Here is a 15,709-nt window from a genome sequence, read left to right on the forward strand (position 1 = left end):
GGTCTTTTGTCTCTTCATGTAAACTTTAGAATCAGTTTGTTGAAATCCACAAAATAACCTGCTGGGATTTTGGTTAGGGGTGCTTTGAATCTATAGATCAAGTTGGGAAGAACTGACATTTTTAAAAAAAGATTTTATTTACTCATTTGAGAGAGAGACAGAGCACAAGCAGGGGGAGAGGCAGAGGGAGGAGAAGCAGGTTCCCCGCTGAGCAGGGAGCCCGACGTGGGGCTCGATCCCAGGACCTGGAGATCATGACTTGAGCCGAAGGCAGACACTTCACTGACTAAGCCACCCAGATGCCCTGGAAGAACTGATATTTTGACAATATTGAATCTCCCTATCCATGAAAATGGAATATCCCTCCATTTATGTAGTTCTTTGATTTTGTTCATCAGAGTTTTGCAGTTTTCTTCATATTGACATTGTATATATTTTTTATTTATATCTGGGTATTTCATTTTTGGGGGTGCTAATGTAAATGGTATTATGCTTTCAATTCCAAATTCCATTTGTTCGTTACTGGTATATAGGAAAGCAATTAACTTTTGTATATTAACTTTGCATCTCAACCTTGCTATGGATTGCTTATTAGTTCCAGGAATCTTTTTGTTTTGTCAGTTCTTTGGGGTTATCTACATGGACAGTTGTGTCACCTGTGAACAAAGACAGTTTTACTTCTTTCTTCCCAATATTTGTATCTTTTATTGCTTTTTCTTGTCTTGTTGCATTAGCTAGAACTTCTAATATGATGTTGAAAAGCAGTAGTTGAGGGGCACCTGGGTGGCACAGTCTGTTGAGTGTCCAACTCTTGGTTTCAGCTCAGGTCTGATTTCATGGTTGGTCATGAGATTGAGCCCTGCTTTGGGCTCCTCACTTAGCACGGAATCTGCTGGTGTTTCTCTCTCCTCTCATTCTGTCCCTTCCCCCCCGCACTCTCTCTCTTTCTAAAATAAGTAAAGTAAATCTTCGAAAAGAAAAGGAGTAGTTGAGAGGGGTCATTTCTGCCTTGTATCTGATCTTAGTGGGAAAATTTTGAGTTTCTCACCATTAAGTATGATAAAGGCTTTTTGTAGATATTCTTTATCAAGAGGAAGGCCCCTCTCTTTTTCCTAGTTTCCTGAGAGCCCACATTTACTTTTACAGAAGCTCTTGGGAAGACAAGCACATTATCTCAGAGAAAATAACACCAGGTCAAAGGGAACATTTGTTTGATCCCCTTTCCTATTATCCAGAATCTTTTTTTTTTTGGAGGGGAGAGGGAGAAGCAGGCTTCCCATGGAGCAAGGAGCCCGATGTGGGGCTCGATCCCAGGACCCCAGGATCATGACCCGAGCCAAAGGCAGCCGCTCAACCAACTGAGCGATGCAGGCGCCCCCTATTATCCAGAATCTTTATCTCTGAGCAAGAACTCCTGTATCTCCTGTATAGTCATATCCCTATGGTTTTTTCCATATGGCATGGTTTTGGCACCTACAACTCATTTAAGCATGATTTCTGTGAACTGGCTATTTGTGCCCTCCCACAGCACCTGGGGTGGCTGTTTGTTTAGCTGTCCATGTGTCAAGTTGCAGTGCTCACTTCTGGTCTTCTATTTTTTTTTTTTTTAAGATTTTATTGATTTATTTGACAGAGAGAGACACAGTGAGAGAGGGAACACAAGCAGGGAGAGTGGGAGAGGGAGAAGCGGGCTTCCTGCAGAGCAGGGAGCCCAATGTGGGGCTCGATCCCAGGACCCTGGGATCATGACCTGAGCTGAAGGCAGACGCTTAACGACTGAGCCACTCAGGCGCTCCCACTTCTGGTCTTCTGTGTCCAGGTTGCCCCTTAGTGATCTTGTGGCCAATTTTGCTCTGGTCAGTATCTGGTTCCTCTGTGAGTTGAGTCCAGAAACCCATATTGAGAGTCTAAGAGAAAAAGGCACTGAGTTTCAAAATGATGGTGCAGCCTGCATTAGCAGCTGCCTCATAACGCATTTCATGTGAATGCCTTGCAGGCGCCTCAAACTCAGCAAGTTACAAATACAACTTGTCAGCTGCCCCACATTTAGATCTGCATTTCCTCCTACTTTTCCTAGCTAAGTGAGAAGCCTTACTGAAGCATGGCCTATCCATTTCTCATGCCTCACATCATTCATTTATCTGTGCTCATAATATGGCTCCCCAACATGTCCCTTGCCCTCATCTTTTCTTTGCTACTGCCCGATTAATCCTCATCTTTTCCCCAGAGGTTTATAAGTTCCTCTCTTTCATCTCCCTGCATTTATTTTCTCCCCCTTCTCATTGTCCACATGGCTATAATAGTGTTAAGACATACGTAGGATCATGTCACTCCTGTGTATACAAATTCATTTGGCTCCTCTTTGCTAATAAAGTCAACACTCTTTGGTGTAGCATACAAGGTCTTCACCCTTTCTCTTCTTTACCTTCCATATACCCTATGCCCTTGCCACACTGGATGTGCACTTCCCTATCTTTCCATGTTTGCCCCTGCAGTTCCTCCAGCAGGCCCATTTCAAATATCATCTTCCCCATGTAATGTTCCCTTCTCTCCCCCAGCACAGTGGATTCTTCCTCCCCTTGTCTGTTTTCCCAGAATGTAAGAAGCTGAAGCCTCTTAGTTGTAGCACCAGGTGCATTGTTTCAGTATTGAGCTGGTAAGCTGCTTATGTTTTTGTTTCCTTTTTAATTTATACAAAGTAAGAATCACTCTTTTTGGTGTATAGTTCTTTGAGTTTTGAGGAGTGCATAGTTGTGTAACCACCATCACAATCAAGAGACAGAAAGTTCCATCACTCCGGACCTTGTGCTAACCCTCTGTAGCACCTTCCCTCCACGCTTGATACCTGGCAACCATGAACTGGTTCTTTATCACCATAGACTCCTTTTTCTAGAACGGCATATAAGGGGAAGCGTACAGTAGGCCAGCATTTTGACACTGCCTTCTTTCACTTAGCATAATGCATTTGAGATTCATCCAAGTTGTTGCATGTATCAGTAGTTCATTCCTTTATATTGCTGAGTAGTATTCTGTATACTGCCTAGTAGGAGCGTATGAAAGTTTATCCATTCACTGATTGAAGGACATCTGCGTTGTTTGCAGTTTTAGACAACTATGAATAATAAATCATAAACATTTGTGTATAGTTTTCCGTATGAATACTTGGGTAGATTAGGCATAATTATCTGGTGTGATTAGGCATAGGATTACTGGGATCTTACAATATGTGTATATTTAACTTTATAAGAAACTGCCAAACTGTTTCCCAAAGTGACTGTACCACTTTGCATTCCTACCAGCAATTTATGAGAGTTCTACTTGTTTTGCATCTTACCAGCACTTGGTATTGTCATTTAAAATAAAATTTTAACTATACAGATAGGTGTGTGGAAGTATTTCATTAAGGTTGGAATTTGTATTTATGTAATGATTAATGATGTTGAGTATCTTTTCCTATGCTTAGTGGCTATTTATATCTCTTTTTGGTGAAGAGTCTGTTCAAGATCTTTTGTCCTTTTAAATTGGTTGTGTTCTTGTTGAGTTTTGTTAAAAAATATATTCTGGTTACAAGTCTTTTGTGAAAAGCATGATTGGCAAGTACTTTCTCCCAGAATGTGACTTGTCTTTTCATTCTCTCTCTCTTTTTTTTTTCTTGTCTTTTCATTTTCTTAACTGTGTCTTTGCAGAGCAAAAATTTTTAGTTTTGAAAAAGTCCAATTTATTATTTTTTTGTTTTATGGATTGTGTTTTTGATACTGTATCTAGGAACTCCACCTACTTCAATGTCACAAAGATTTTCTCCAGTGTTTTCTTCTCAAAGTTCTATGGTTTTACATATGGGTCTTATATATCCTGCAACCTTGCTAAGTTCATTGATTGGTTATAGGAGCTTTTTTGTAGATTCCAAGGGATTTTTCTATGCAGAAAGTTAAGTCATATGTGAACAGAGACTTTTTTTTTTTTTAAAGATTTTATTTATTTTTCAACAGAGAGAGACACAGCAAGAGAGGGAACACAAGCAGGGGGAGTGGGAGAGGGAGAACCAGGCTTCCCGTGGAGCAGGGAGCCTGATGCAGGGCTCGATCCCAGGACCCTGGAGATCATGACCGGAGCCGAAGGCAGACGCTTAACGACTGAGCCACCCAGGTGCCCCGAACAGAGACATTTTTGTTCCTTCCTTTACAGATTATTTTTATTACACTGGCTAGAGCTTCCAGTAAGATATGGAATAGGAGTGGTCAGAGTGGACATCATTGCCTTGTTCCTGATCTTAAGGGAAAAGCATTCAGTGTTTAATCATTAAATATGATGTTAGCTGTATGTTTTTTGTAGATGTCCTTTGTCAGGTTAAGGAGTTCTATTCCTAGTTTTCTGAGCATTTTTATCAGTAAGAGGCATTAAATTTTGTCAGATGATTTTTCTGTATCTATTGAGATGATTCACTGCTTTTCCTTTTTGGTCCATTAATATGGTGAAACAGAGCAATTTTCAAATTTTGAACCAGCCTTACATTCCTCAGATTAATGCCATTCTTTATATATTGCTGGGTTCAGTTTGCTAATTTTTTTGTTGAGGATTTTTACATCTGTGTTTATGAGGATATCGTCCTGTACTTTTCTTTTGTTATAATGTCCTTGTCTGGTTTTGGTTCGGGGTCATACTGGCTTCATAGAATGAGTTGGGGAGTGTTTCATCGTCTTCTATTTTCTAAAAAGGATTTGTAGAATTTGTATTATTTCTTCCTTAAATATTTGGTAAAATTCTCCAGTGAACTCATCTGGGCCTGGAGTTTTCTTTGTTGAAGAAGTTTGAACTTTGAATTCAAGTTTTTGAGTAGATGTAAGACTATTTAGGTTACCTCTTCCTTCTTGAATGAGTTTTGGTAATTTGTTTTTCAAGGAATTGGTCCATTTTAAATATGTTGTTTAATTTATGGTATAGAGTCATTTGAAGTATTCCATTTTAATGTTAATGCCTGCAGGGTCTGTAGTGGTAGCTCTTCCCATTCTAATATTGATCATTTATGTCTTTAGCCTTCTATTTTTAGTAAGTGTGGATAGAGCTTTATTAGTTTTATCCTTCTTTTCAAATAACCAGCTTCTGCATTCATTCTCTGTTGTTTTTCTGTTTTCGAGTTCCTTGATTTCTATTCCTGTTTTTATATTCTCTCACTTCTGCAAGGTTTGGTTTTAATTTGTTTTTTTCTATTCTAGTGTCTTAAGATGCAAGCTGAGATTATTGATTTGAGGACTTTCCTTTGTTCTAACACAAACATTTACTGAAATAAAGTTATCTTTAAGCATGGCTTTAACTGCACCCCACAGATTTTAATATTTACAATTTTGCTTTCATTCAGTAAGAAATGTTTTCTTTCCCTTTTTTAAAATAATTTATTTTCCAGAGAGAGAGCACGTGAGAGAGCACACAAGCAGGGGGAATGGCAGGCAGAGGGAGAAGCAAACTTCCTGCTGAGCAGAGAGCCTGATGTGGGACTCGATCCCAGGACTCTGGGATCATGACCTGAGCCGAGGGCAGCTGCTTAACCGACTGAGCCATCCAGGCGTCCCTAAGAAATGTTTTCTAATTTCCATTAAGACTTCCGTTTTGACCCACAGATTACCTAGAAGTGTGTTTAGTCTTATATCAGGGACTTTTTTTTAAGATTTTATTTATTTATATGACAGAGAGAGACACAGCGAGAGAGGAACATAAGCAGGGGGAGTGGGAGCGGGAGAGAGTGAAGCAGGCTTCCTGCTGAGCAGGGAGCCGGATGTGAGGCTTGATCCCAGAACCCTGTGATCATGACCCAAGCTTAAGGCAGATGCTTAACGACTGAGCCACCCAGGCGCCCCAATTGGGGACTTTCTAATACCTTTCTATATTTATAGAAATAGTTCAAAATATCTTTATTAATTTCTACTTTACCCCATTAGGAATGAGAGAACAGACAGTATGATTTCAGTTCTGTTAAACAATTTGTTAAGATTTGTTTTGTTTTGTTTGTTTTAGAACATTTATCTTGTGAATATTCCGTATTTCAGGAATATGCATTCTGCTACCTTATATTATTTGCAAATAAATACAGCTATATTATGGAGTAGAAAGAAAAGTCACTTGAATTCTTCAGATAAAAAGAGTTGTTTCTGGAGGTGCCTGGGTGGCTCAGTCCATTCAGTGTTTGACTCTTGGTTTTGGCTCAGGTTGTGATCTCAGGGTCATGAGATCGTGGAGTCCGCTTAAGACTCCGCCCCCCCATGCATGCGTTTGTGTGCATGTGCGGGCACTCTCTCTTTCTAAAATAAATTTTTAAAAAAGAAGAGTTCTTTTTGACATATGACAGTTGTCTCAGGCCATGCCTACAGACCTCAGGGAGTGTCTGTTCATTTTTGCGCTGTTTTTTTAAATTTAATTTTATTAAAATTCAATTAATGCAGTATATTATTAGTTTCAGAGGTAGAGTTCAGTGATTCATCAGTTGTATGTAACACCCAGTGTTCATTATATCACGTGCCCTCCTTAATGTCCATCACCCAATTATACCATCCCCCTACCAACCTCCCCTCCAGCAACCCTCAGTTTGTTTTTTGTGGTTAAGAGTCTCTTACGGTTTGTCTCCCATTCTGATTTCATCTTGTTTTATTTTTCCCTCCCTTCCTCTATGCTCTTCTGTTTTGTTTCTTAAATTCCACATATGAGTGAAATCATATGGTAAGTCATCTGATTGACTTGTTTCCTAATACCCTCTGGTTCCATCAACATCATTGCAAATGGCAAGATTTCAATTTTTGATGGTTGTGTAATATTTCATTGTATATATCTACCACATCTTTAGCCATTCATCTGTTGATGGACATCTGGGCTCTTTCCATAGTTTGGCTTTTGTGGACATTGCTGCTTTAAACATTGGGCTGCAGTTGCCCCTTCAGATCACTACATTTGTATCTTTGGGGTAAATACCTAGTAGTACAATTGCTGGGTCATAGGGTAGCTCTATTTTTAACTTTTTGAGGAACCTCCATACAGTTTTCCAGAGTGGCTATATCAGCTTGCATTCCCACCAGCAGTATAAGAGGTTTCCCCTTCTTTTGCATCCTCACCAACATTTGTTGTTTCCTGACTTGTGAATTTTAGCCATTCTGACTGGTGTGAAGTGGTATCTCATTGTGGTTTTGATTTGTATTTCCCTGATACTGAGTGATGTTGAGCATTTTTTCATGTGTTTGTTGGCCGTTTCTATGTCTTTGGAGAAATGTCTGTTTATGTCTTTTGTCCATTTCTTGATTGGATTATTTGTTCTTTGGGTGTTGAGTTTGGTAAGTTCTTTATAGATTTTGGATACTAACCCTTTATCTGATAAAACATTTGTAAATATCTTCTCCCATTCTATAGGTTCTCTTTTGGTTTTGTCGACTATTTCCTTTGCTGTGCAAAAGCTTTTTTACCTCAATGAAGTGCCAATAGTTCATTTTTGCCTTTATTTCCCTTGCCTTTGGAGACATGTCTAGCCAAAAGTTGCTGCGGCCATGGTAAAAGAGGTTGCTGCTTGTGTTCTCTTCTAGGATTTTGATGGATTACTGGCTCACATTTAGGTCTTTCATCCATTTTGAGTTTATTTTTGTATATGGTGTTAAGGAAGTGGTCCAGTTTCATTCTTCTACATGTGGCTGTCCAATTTTCCAAACACCATTCGTTGAAGAAACTGGTTTTTTTCCATTGGATATTTTTTCCTGCTATGTCGAAGAAGTCGATCATAGAGTTGAGGATCCATTTCTGGGTTCTCTATTCTGTTCCATTGAACTATGTGTCTGTTTTTGTGCCGGTACCATACTGTCTTGATGATTACAGCTTTGTAATAGAACTTGAAGTCTGGAATTGTGATGCCCCCAGCTTTGGTTTTCTTTTTCAACTTTCATTTGGCTATTCAGGGTCTTTTCTGGTTCCATACAAATTTTAGGATTATTTGTTCCAGCTCTGTGAAAAATGTTGATGGTATTTTGATAGGGATTGCATTGAATGTATATATTGCTCTGGGAAGCATAGACAGTTTAACAGTATTTGTTCTTCCAACCTGTGAGTATGGAACGTTTTTCCATTTCTTTCTTCCTCAATTTCTTTCATGAGTGTTCTGTAGTTTTCAGTCACTCTTGTACTGTTAAGTAAAAAAAGTAACAAGTACTTTCAGGCCTTAGGGAAGCATGGTTCTCAGATTGTCCAGAATCATGGCAGAGACCATTATTGTAGATTCTTGGGTACCACCCTCAGAAAATAACAGCTTGCATTTATTGGAGACTCTTTTCATCGATGATCTCATTTACTCTTGGCAAACACACCTTTAAGGAAGGCGCCATTTTGCAGATGAGGAACTTGTGCGAGGTTACTCAGCTCAGTATTCAAACCTGGTTTATCTCACGTAGGAACCCAAACTCTTAAACCACAACAGTGTGGCCCAAGGGGCTTGAGGAAGCTACATGTTAAGTTCTCCATGTTTTAACCTGACTTGTCAGTTGCTTTGAAACATAAATATAGCTCTCATCGTATTGACCACATTTTGGAGAATGACCCGAAAATGATTGACATAATTTTGTTTTCTCCTCTGTGTTCTAAAAAGAACAGAAATTTATTTCATTAGACTTTGATAATAAAAATGCAATTTACTGCAAAGGGAGACCTGTGGACCTTTGCGGTTTCCGTATCTAGTAAAGTCTCTTTTCTCCAGGATCATTACTGATCCTTTTTATTCTGTTTTCCAAATAGATATAGATGGTATCCTTTTCTTTTGTGTTGCTTATTGTTTCAAAACAGCAAGTTTTATGACATGATTTCTTCTCTTTTAACTTTTTACTGTGGAAAATTTTACATATCTACAAAATTGAAAGATGGAATAATGAACCTCCATGTACCTGTCACTCAGCTTCAACAATTACCAACTCAGACCAGTCTCAAGCCTCTGCTCTTTTTTTTTTTAAGCCTCTGCTCTTTGTATTCATATCATTTTATCTGTAAGTATTATGGAACATATCTCAAAAAATAAGGGCTTTAAGATAAAAGATTTCTGGACAGTGTAGTATATTGATTTTCCTGTGTTTTGTAGATGTCATCACTTACATAACCATTCTTCAGGGGTACTTGCATCTGGATTTATTTTGTAGAGCTTCACAACTTTTCCACCAGGGGGCACTTGAAGGCTGGAGGAATTTAGATCTTCAAGAGGAGGGATGAATACAGAGAGCCCATGAGCTTTTATCATAACCCAGAGTAAAGTATCTCTCCCTACTCCTCTTTGAAAATCTTTCTGGTGCATCTAGATGCAAGGCAAAAGATGTGGCAGGCCTGGAAGTCCTGGCTGATCTACGTGGTTTTTCGTAGAACCAAACTTCAGATGCAGACCACCGCCCTGGAGTTTAGGCAGCGGAGTATTTTGTGGTGAGTGTGCTCCTTTGTCCTACAGATCAGCAGCAATCGTCTTATCCCAGCCTTGTTTCAGGAAGCATTAAAAACCCACCTTAAAAACAGTGTTTCAAACATAATTGATGCTTAATAAATATTTATTGACAGCTTGTTCCACTATACAATCAGGTTTTCACACAATCAGAAGTAACACTAATTGAGTACTTACTATGTTCTAAACCCTGTGTTAAGTTTGTGTGTGTTAATTTTTTTAATGTAAAGTCTCATATAATCATCACCATAAACTAAACTAAGTACTGTTTTTGTAAAGATGAAGATACACAAAGAGTCTCAGAAAGGTTGAGTAACTTGCCCAAGCTCATATAAGTTGTAATTGGCAAAATAGGGCTCACCTACCCATCTTTCTGATGCCAAAGCCCATGCTCTTAACTGTTCTGCACAGCCTTTCGTCAGCACTGTCCACACTTTGGAGAGACATGAGTTAGATGACTTTGAAAGCCAAGCATGTGTAACAATGAGCTGCTTTATAATGGGACTGATCCCACTGTACACTATCTCTGGTGGTCCTTTGGTGTCCTGAATGGCAGCATATTAAAAGCTCAAAGAGCTAGACGCTCTATGTGGTATGGATAAGGGCAGAAGCTTTGCAGTTAGACTGACAAGCTCAAATCCATGTTCTGACATGCAGTGTTGGGTCCTTTCACTTCTCCACATTTTACTTTCCTCATGTGTGAGACAGGCACACCATTAAGTGTCTTTCAGGGTTGTCATGGGAAATAAATATGGTAATATCTAAAGTATTTAGCACGGTATCCAGAACATCAGTACACCTTAAAATTCTTTATTTTAAATAACTTCTTTAAGTTATTTTTATTTATTTGGCAAATTTTTTTTAAAGATTTTATTTATTTATTTGACAGAGAGAGACACAGCGAGAGAGGGAACACAAGCAGGGGGAGTGGGAGAGGGAGAAGCAGGCTCCCCGTGGAGCAGGGAGCCCAATGTGGGGCTCGATCCCAGGACCCCGGGATCATGACCTGAGCTGAGCCAAAGGCAGATGTTCAACCAGCTGAGCCACCCAGGCACCCCTATTTGGCAAATTTTTAAAAGATATTAGAGAGCACGCGCGAGCACGAGTTGGGGAGAGGGGCAGAGAGAGAGGAGAGGGAGGATCAGACTCCCTGCTGAATAGGGAGCCCGATATAGGGGGGCTCGGTCCCAGGATCCTGAGATCTTGACCTGAGCTGAAATCAAGAGTCAGACACTTAACCAACTGAGCCACCCCGGCATCCTGGCAAATATTTTTAAATGCTTAATAAGTATGCATTTCTATTAGAGTCTATAGGAGATATTTTTACATAATCTTATTTATTCAGTGTATATTTATTGGGAGCTTAAAATGTTCCTAGTACTACACTGGGTGCTGGGGCTGCATTCAGGGAACTTGTAATTCCCTAAATGCTTAAAAAGATAAGTAGTAATGCAGGATAGTTTGAGATATTGAAGTGAGTGATGCAGCTAAGCCTGGCCCAGATTAGGAGGACAGAAAGATTTTGCTAGGTTAGAGTAACCAGGCAAAGTGAGTGTTTCTGTGAAAAAAAGAGGTTACAAACTCTCATTTCCTCACTACTATTTTCCTGCAGCTGATTAGAAAATAAGCAGAAAAGAAGCCAAACCTGGAAATCTAAAAGTCATATTTTTGCAGATTATTCTGTAAAATCTCCTGTTTTTTTTTTTAATGTTGGCAATAATTCATAAATACATTTTTTTAAACCTGTGTAGTTCCAAATAGAGCATGTCTATAGTTTCTAAGGCTGGAACCTTAGGAACCATCAGTTTCCAACCCGTAATTGGCTATTCTAGAACTATTTCTCGATTGTTTTTTTCAGCAGTGGCTCCAACCGATGTCAATTAAGATGGCTGGCACAATGAGGGATAGGGACTTGAGCCGAGGGTCCAAGGCCCAGCCCTCACTGCCCTTCTCTTTTCCGGGTGGCTTTTTTTTGATTGGTTCCATCTTTGATTTGTTCTTTGGCAGGCTGTGGTGGAGCCAGTGGAGGCAGCAACTGGGACAGGTGCGTGTGGGCCATGCCCTGCTTGCATCAGCTGTGAAGCACAGGGCCCTGAGCCTCCAGCTGCAGGTGGGTGCAACCGACTGTGGTTTTGATATCTCCTGTCCATGTCAAGCCCCATACCCACAGAAGGTGGGGTTGGACTCCCAAGTAGAAGGCTGGCCATCATGCTGCTGCCTCTGTCCTGGGCCCTCCCTGCAGCAAAGGGGGCTGGGCAGGCGGTGGAGGGCAGAAGCAACATGAAAGGCTGGGCTCAGCGGATAGAAGCTGCTATTAGGAATATGCTGAATGTGATTACCAATGGTTTGCACAGCGTTTCTGCTAATTGTGGTGCTGGGAAGGGATTTATAAATTGGTTATAAATATGATTAAAGAAACAGCATTATATTCTTTATTTCCTTGTTACTGTTTTCCTACATCAAGTTGGAAAATGACAAAAGAAACTAAGACTGTAAAGAAAACCTGGCTTCTATATATAATTTTGCCTATATTAGAGGAAGCCACTAGCTTTTGGTCAGTAATAAAGGCCTAACATCTGTACCAAGACGATGCTGTGGTGAAGCTTTCTTATGACCCTTGATATACTTTGAGTTTCTGTCACTTTTTGGGTCTGCTTGGTATTCTGGGTTTGCTAAGTCAGTTATAGAGAATATAACAGGGAATAGGAAAAAAAGAAGTGACTGCTACTATACATAGGAGTAAATCGCTTTTTAACCTGACAACATGTTGCAGAAGCTATGCAAATATATGCAGTATGTGGAAATCACATGCAATTAGCAGATACAATCATCTAGATTAGGGGTCTGCAAACTGGCCTGCAGGTCATATTTGGCCTGCTGTCTGTTGTTATAAGTAAAATTTTATTGGGATGCAGTTATACCTGTTCATTTATGTATTGTCCAAGGCAGCTTTCAGGGCTTCAAGGGCAGAGTTGAGTAGTTCTGGCAGAGAGACCGTGTGGTGTGCAAAGCCTAAAATAGTTATTATCTGACTTTTAAGAAAACAAGTTGCTGACCTCTGAACTCATGAGGTCTTCAGAGGCAATAGCAAGGAAATGAGATATTTCTTGACAGTGATAATAATAGTAACAAGAACAGCAGCAACGGCAAATAACAATTGTGGTGGTCTAACTTATATTAGGTGCTGGACTAAGTGCTTTACGTGTGTTATCTCAATTAGTTTTTGTTTTTGGTTTTTTTTTTTTTTTTTTTTTTTTTTTTAGTCCTCTCTACAACCAATGTGGGGCTCAAACTCATGACCTTGAGATCAAGGATTGCATGCTCTTCTGACTAGGCCAGCCAGGCACCCCTCAATTCTTTTTTAAAAAACCATATTATTATTATGGAAACTAAGGTTAAATAACTTGAATCAGTTAGAGTTAAATAACTTGAATCAGTTAGTCAGACACCTAGCAAAGGTCAGAACTAGGGTTTAAACCCAAGCAGCCTAACAACTGCAGAACCATTCTTTTACCCGTCCTGCTCCACTGTCCTTATTAGACGTGTAATCTCAGGAAGGAGAGGAAACTGACAAATGTGAAGATGCCATCGACATAGAAACATAATGAGACTGTTGCTCTATTCCTGGGGGACTACAGCTGTGTGAGTGTTCTTTCTTTCAAAGAGCTGCTTTGAGGGCTTGTAAGCTCATTCTGCTGGTGCTGTGATTGCTCAGAACACTTTCAGAATTCCCTTTACACTGTTGTCTTCAAAGCTCGCAACAGAGTTGACTGAATATTTTTAGTGATAGGTTTTCGTGCTTAGCGGTTGGAATTAACAAAACAGCCAGGAGTCACTCAGAATCAAATCCAGTGAAACATGTGAGTTATCAAAATCATATTGATTTGGACCAAAAGCTGTGGAAGACTCCTAAGACCAGATTTTATTGTGTGGATTATGAACAATAATGCCTTGTGTCTGATAAGTACCATATGGTTTACCAAGAACTTCCACTTAAGGCATTTCTTTTAACCCTCAAAACATCTCTGAACTAGATCGGGCAGACATCATGAGATATGGGAAATTTTTATAAATATATGTACTTGAAACATAGAAACACTAAATATAAAACATTTATAAAAACATGAACAGATACCCAAGTACCCACCACCCAGATTTAAAAGGTATTGGCATGCTCCACACCTGCCCAGACACAGCTCAAGCCCTACCTTTCCTCCCTTCTGCCACCGTTCCTCCTCAGAGGTGGGTCCTGCATGGATACAAGGTCGCCATTCTCTCATCATCTATTTACCTGTAGAAATGTGCGTATACATACCCACAAAAAAGAAATGTTCTGGTTTTGTGTAGTTAGGAAATTTATGAATGATGTCATACTGTACATTTCCTCTGTAGCTTCCTTTTTTTAATGCAACAGTATTTTTTGAGGCTTATCCTTGTAGGTACGTAGAGATCTATTATCTGTGTACACTGTGCCATTTTATGAATAGGCACAGTTGATCTGTTTCAGTAGTAGTCAGTACTAATACTAATGATGGACTATTACTTCTACATTTTTGCAGTTACAAATGGTGCTGCAGAGAACATTTTTAAAACATAGATCCTTGTGCAAGAGTCTGAGAGATTCTCCAGTCTGGTTCCTAGAAGTGACATTGTTGGGTCATCAGGTATTCATCTCTCCATCCTTATTAAGGATTGTCCAGGGCTTTCCAGTGCCAGTTTATATGCTGACGTTTCAGTTCCCATTTCTTTCAGCCTCCTCAGCCCTTTGCGTTGCCAGACTTGGTCCTCCTCAGCAATTGGATGTGTGTGGAGTGGTTAACTTCATTGTCGCCTTAACTTGTATCTCACTGATTCTTAGTGAGGCCCGGCATCTTTTCAAATGCTTGTTTGTCTTTGGGTTTCTGCTTTTGAGCTGGTTCACATCCCTCACTGTTTTTTCTGTTGGGTTATTTGGCTTTTTCTTTTCTCATACTGATTTGTGGACATTGTTGTAGGTTCTGCTTACTCATCTTTTGAGTGTTATGTACTTTACACCTACTTTCTTCCAGTTTATAGCTTGTCTTTTTGCTTTACTTATGGTCCCTTTTTTTTTTATGCAGATGTTATTAATTTCAACCTAGCCTAATTTATTCTTGTGGCTTACACTTTGGTCTTTAATACATCTTGGGTTTAATTTTACAAATTGCGTGAAAAACGTCTCAGTTTGTCATCTTCCATATGGATAATTAATTGCTGTAGCACTATTTGCTGATTCATCCATCCTTTATCTTTTTTTATACTGATTATCAATCTACCTTCATTATAGAGCAGGGTCTCATTTTTTCACAGGTCTGTTCTGGGCTCTCCGTTCCATTGGTCTGTATTTCTGTCTCTGAGCCAATACCACACTGTTTTAATTGTGATTTAATGAAGCAGGTAAGAACGAGCCGATTCTTCCATCAGACTGCGCAGGTTTTTGCTTCCATTGCTGTTAGCTTTGTACTTTTGAATGAGTTACTTACCCTCCCTACATCTTAGATTTCATATCTGTAAGTAGATAATAACAGTACCTTCCTCATAGGATTGTTGAGGATTAAGTAATATGCTTAGAGCAATATTAATGTAATATGTAATGTAATATGCTTAGAGCAATGCCTAGAATATGGAAAGCTCAGTAAATGCTAGCTGTTTATTACTATTCCTACTTTTATGATCTATCTCTTAAGTCTTTTGTTTTATTTAAGCCATCTCCACACCCTACATGGGGCTCAAACTCACAACCCCAAGATCAAGAGTCCCATCCATGCTCCTCTGACTGAGCCAGCTAGGCTCCCTTATCTCTTTAAGTCTTTATATATGGAAGAGGATGATCTTTTTTATTCCTGTTCTTTTTAAAATCATCTTGGCTATTCTTCTTTACTCTTTCTTACTAATTTTAGGATCAACTCTCAAGTTCCACGTCAAAGCCTACTAGGACTTTTATTATAATGCACTGACTTTTTACATTAGATTGAGGAAAATTGTCATGGTTATGATAATGTGAGTCATCCCATCCATGAATTTGATATATCTTGTGATATGTTGATGAGCATGAGAGAGAGAGAGAGAGTAGGAAGGATTAGGTCATGAGGTAACAAGGAGGACACCCCAGGACCTTGCAGGCTGCACCCATAAAGGCTTTACGTTCTTATTCCAGTGGAGGCAAGAAGCTGCTGGCTTTGAGTGAGGGTGATATGATCACACCTACTTCTTAATGGGATCCCTCTGGTTCATTGTGTTCTGCCTTTCGGG

The 15,709-nt window shown here is 39.5% G+C and overlaps 1 protein-coding gene across 18 annotated transcripts in view; it reads left to right on the forward strand.

The window, feature by feature from the left end:
• Positions 1-15,709, forward strand: part of SFI1 (SFI1 centrin binding protein) — a 99,501-nt gene that overhangs the window by 41,407 nt on the left and 42,385 nt on the right. For 17 of the 18 annotated variants that reach the window (XM_025858211.2, XM_025858208.2, XM_073886853.1 and 14 more), the window contains 2 exons: positions 9,306-9,423; positions 11,447-11,549. In XM_025858211.2, coding sequence (XP_025713996.1) covers positions 9,306-9,423; positions 11,447-11,549 — 221 coding nt within the window. Of the gene's footprint in view, positions 1-8,881; positions 9,000-9,305; positions 9,424-11,446; positions 11,550-15,709 lie in introns of those variants that run through there. The other variant, XM_073886855.1, reaches the window with a different exon arrangement.

This window comes from Callorhinus ursinus, unplaced genomic scaffold (genome assembly GCF_003265705.2).
Source record: "Callorhinus ursinus isolate GAN/ISIS: 27379988/994484 unplaced genomic scaffold, GSC_fseal_2.0 scaffold72, whole genome shotgun sequence".
NCBI lineage: Eukaryota > Metazoa > Chordata > Mammalia > Carnivora > Otariidae > Callorhinus > Callorhinus ursinus.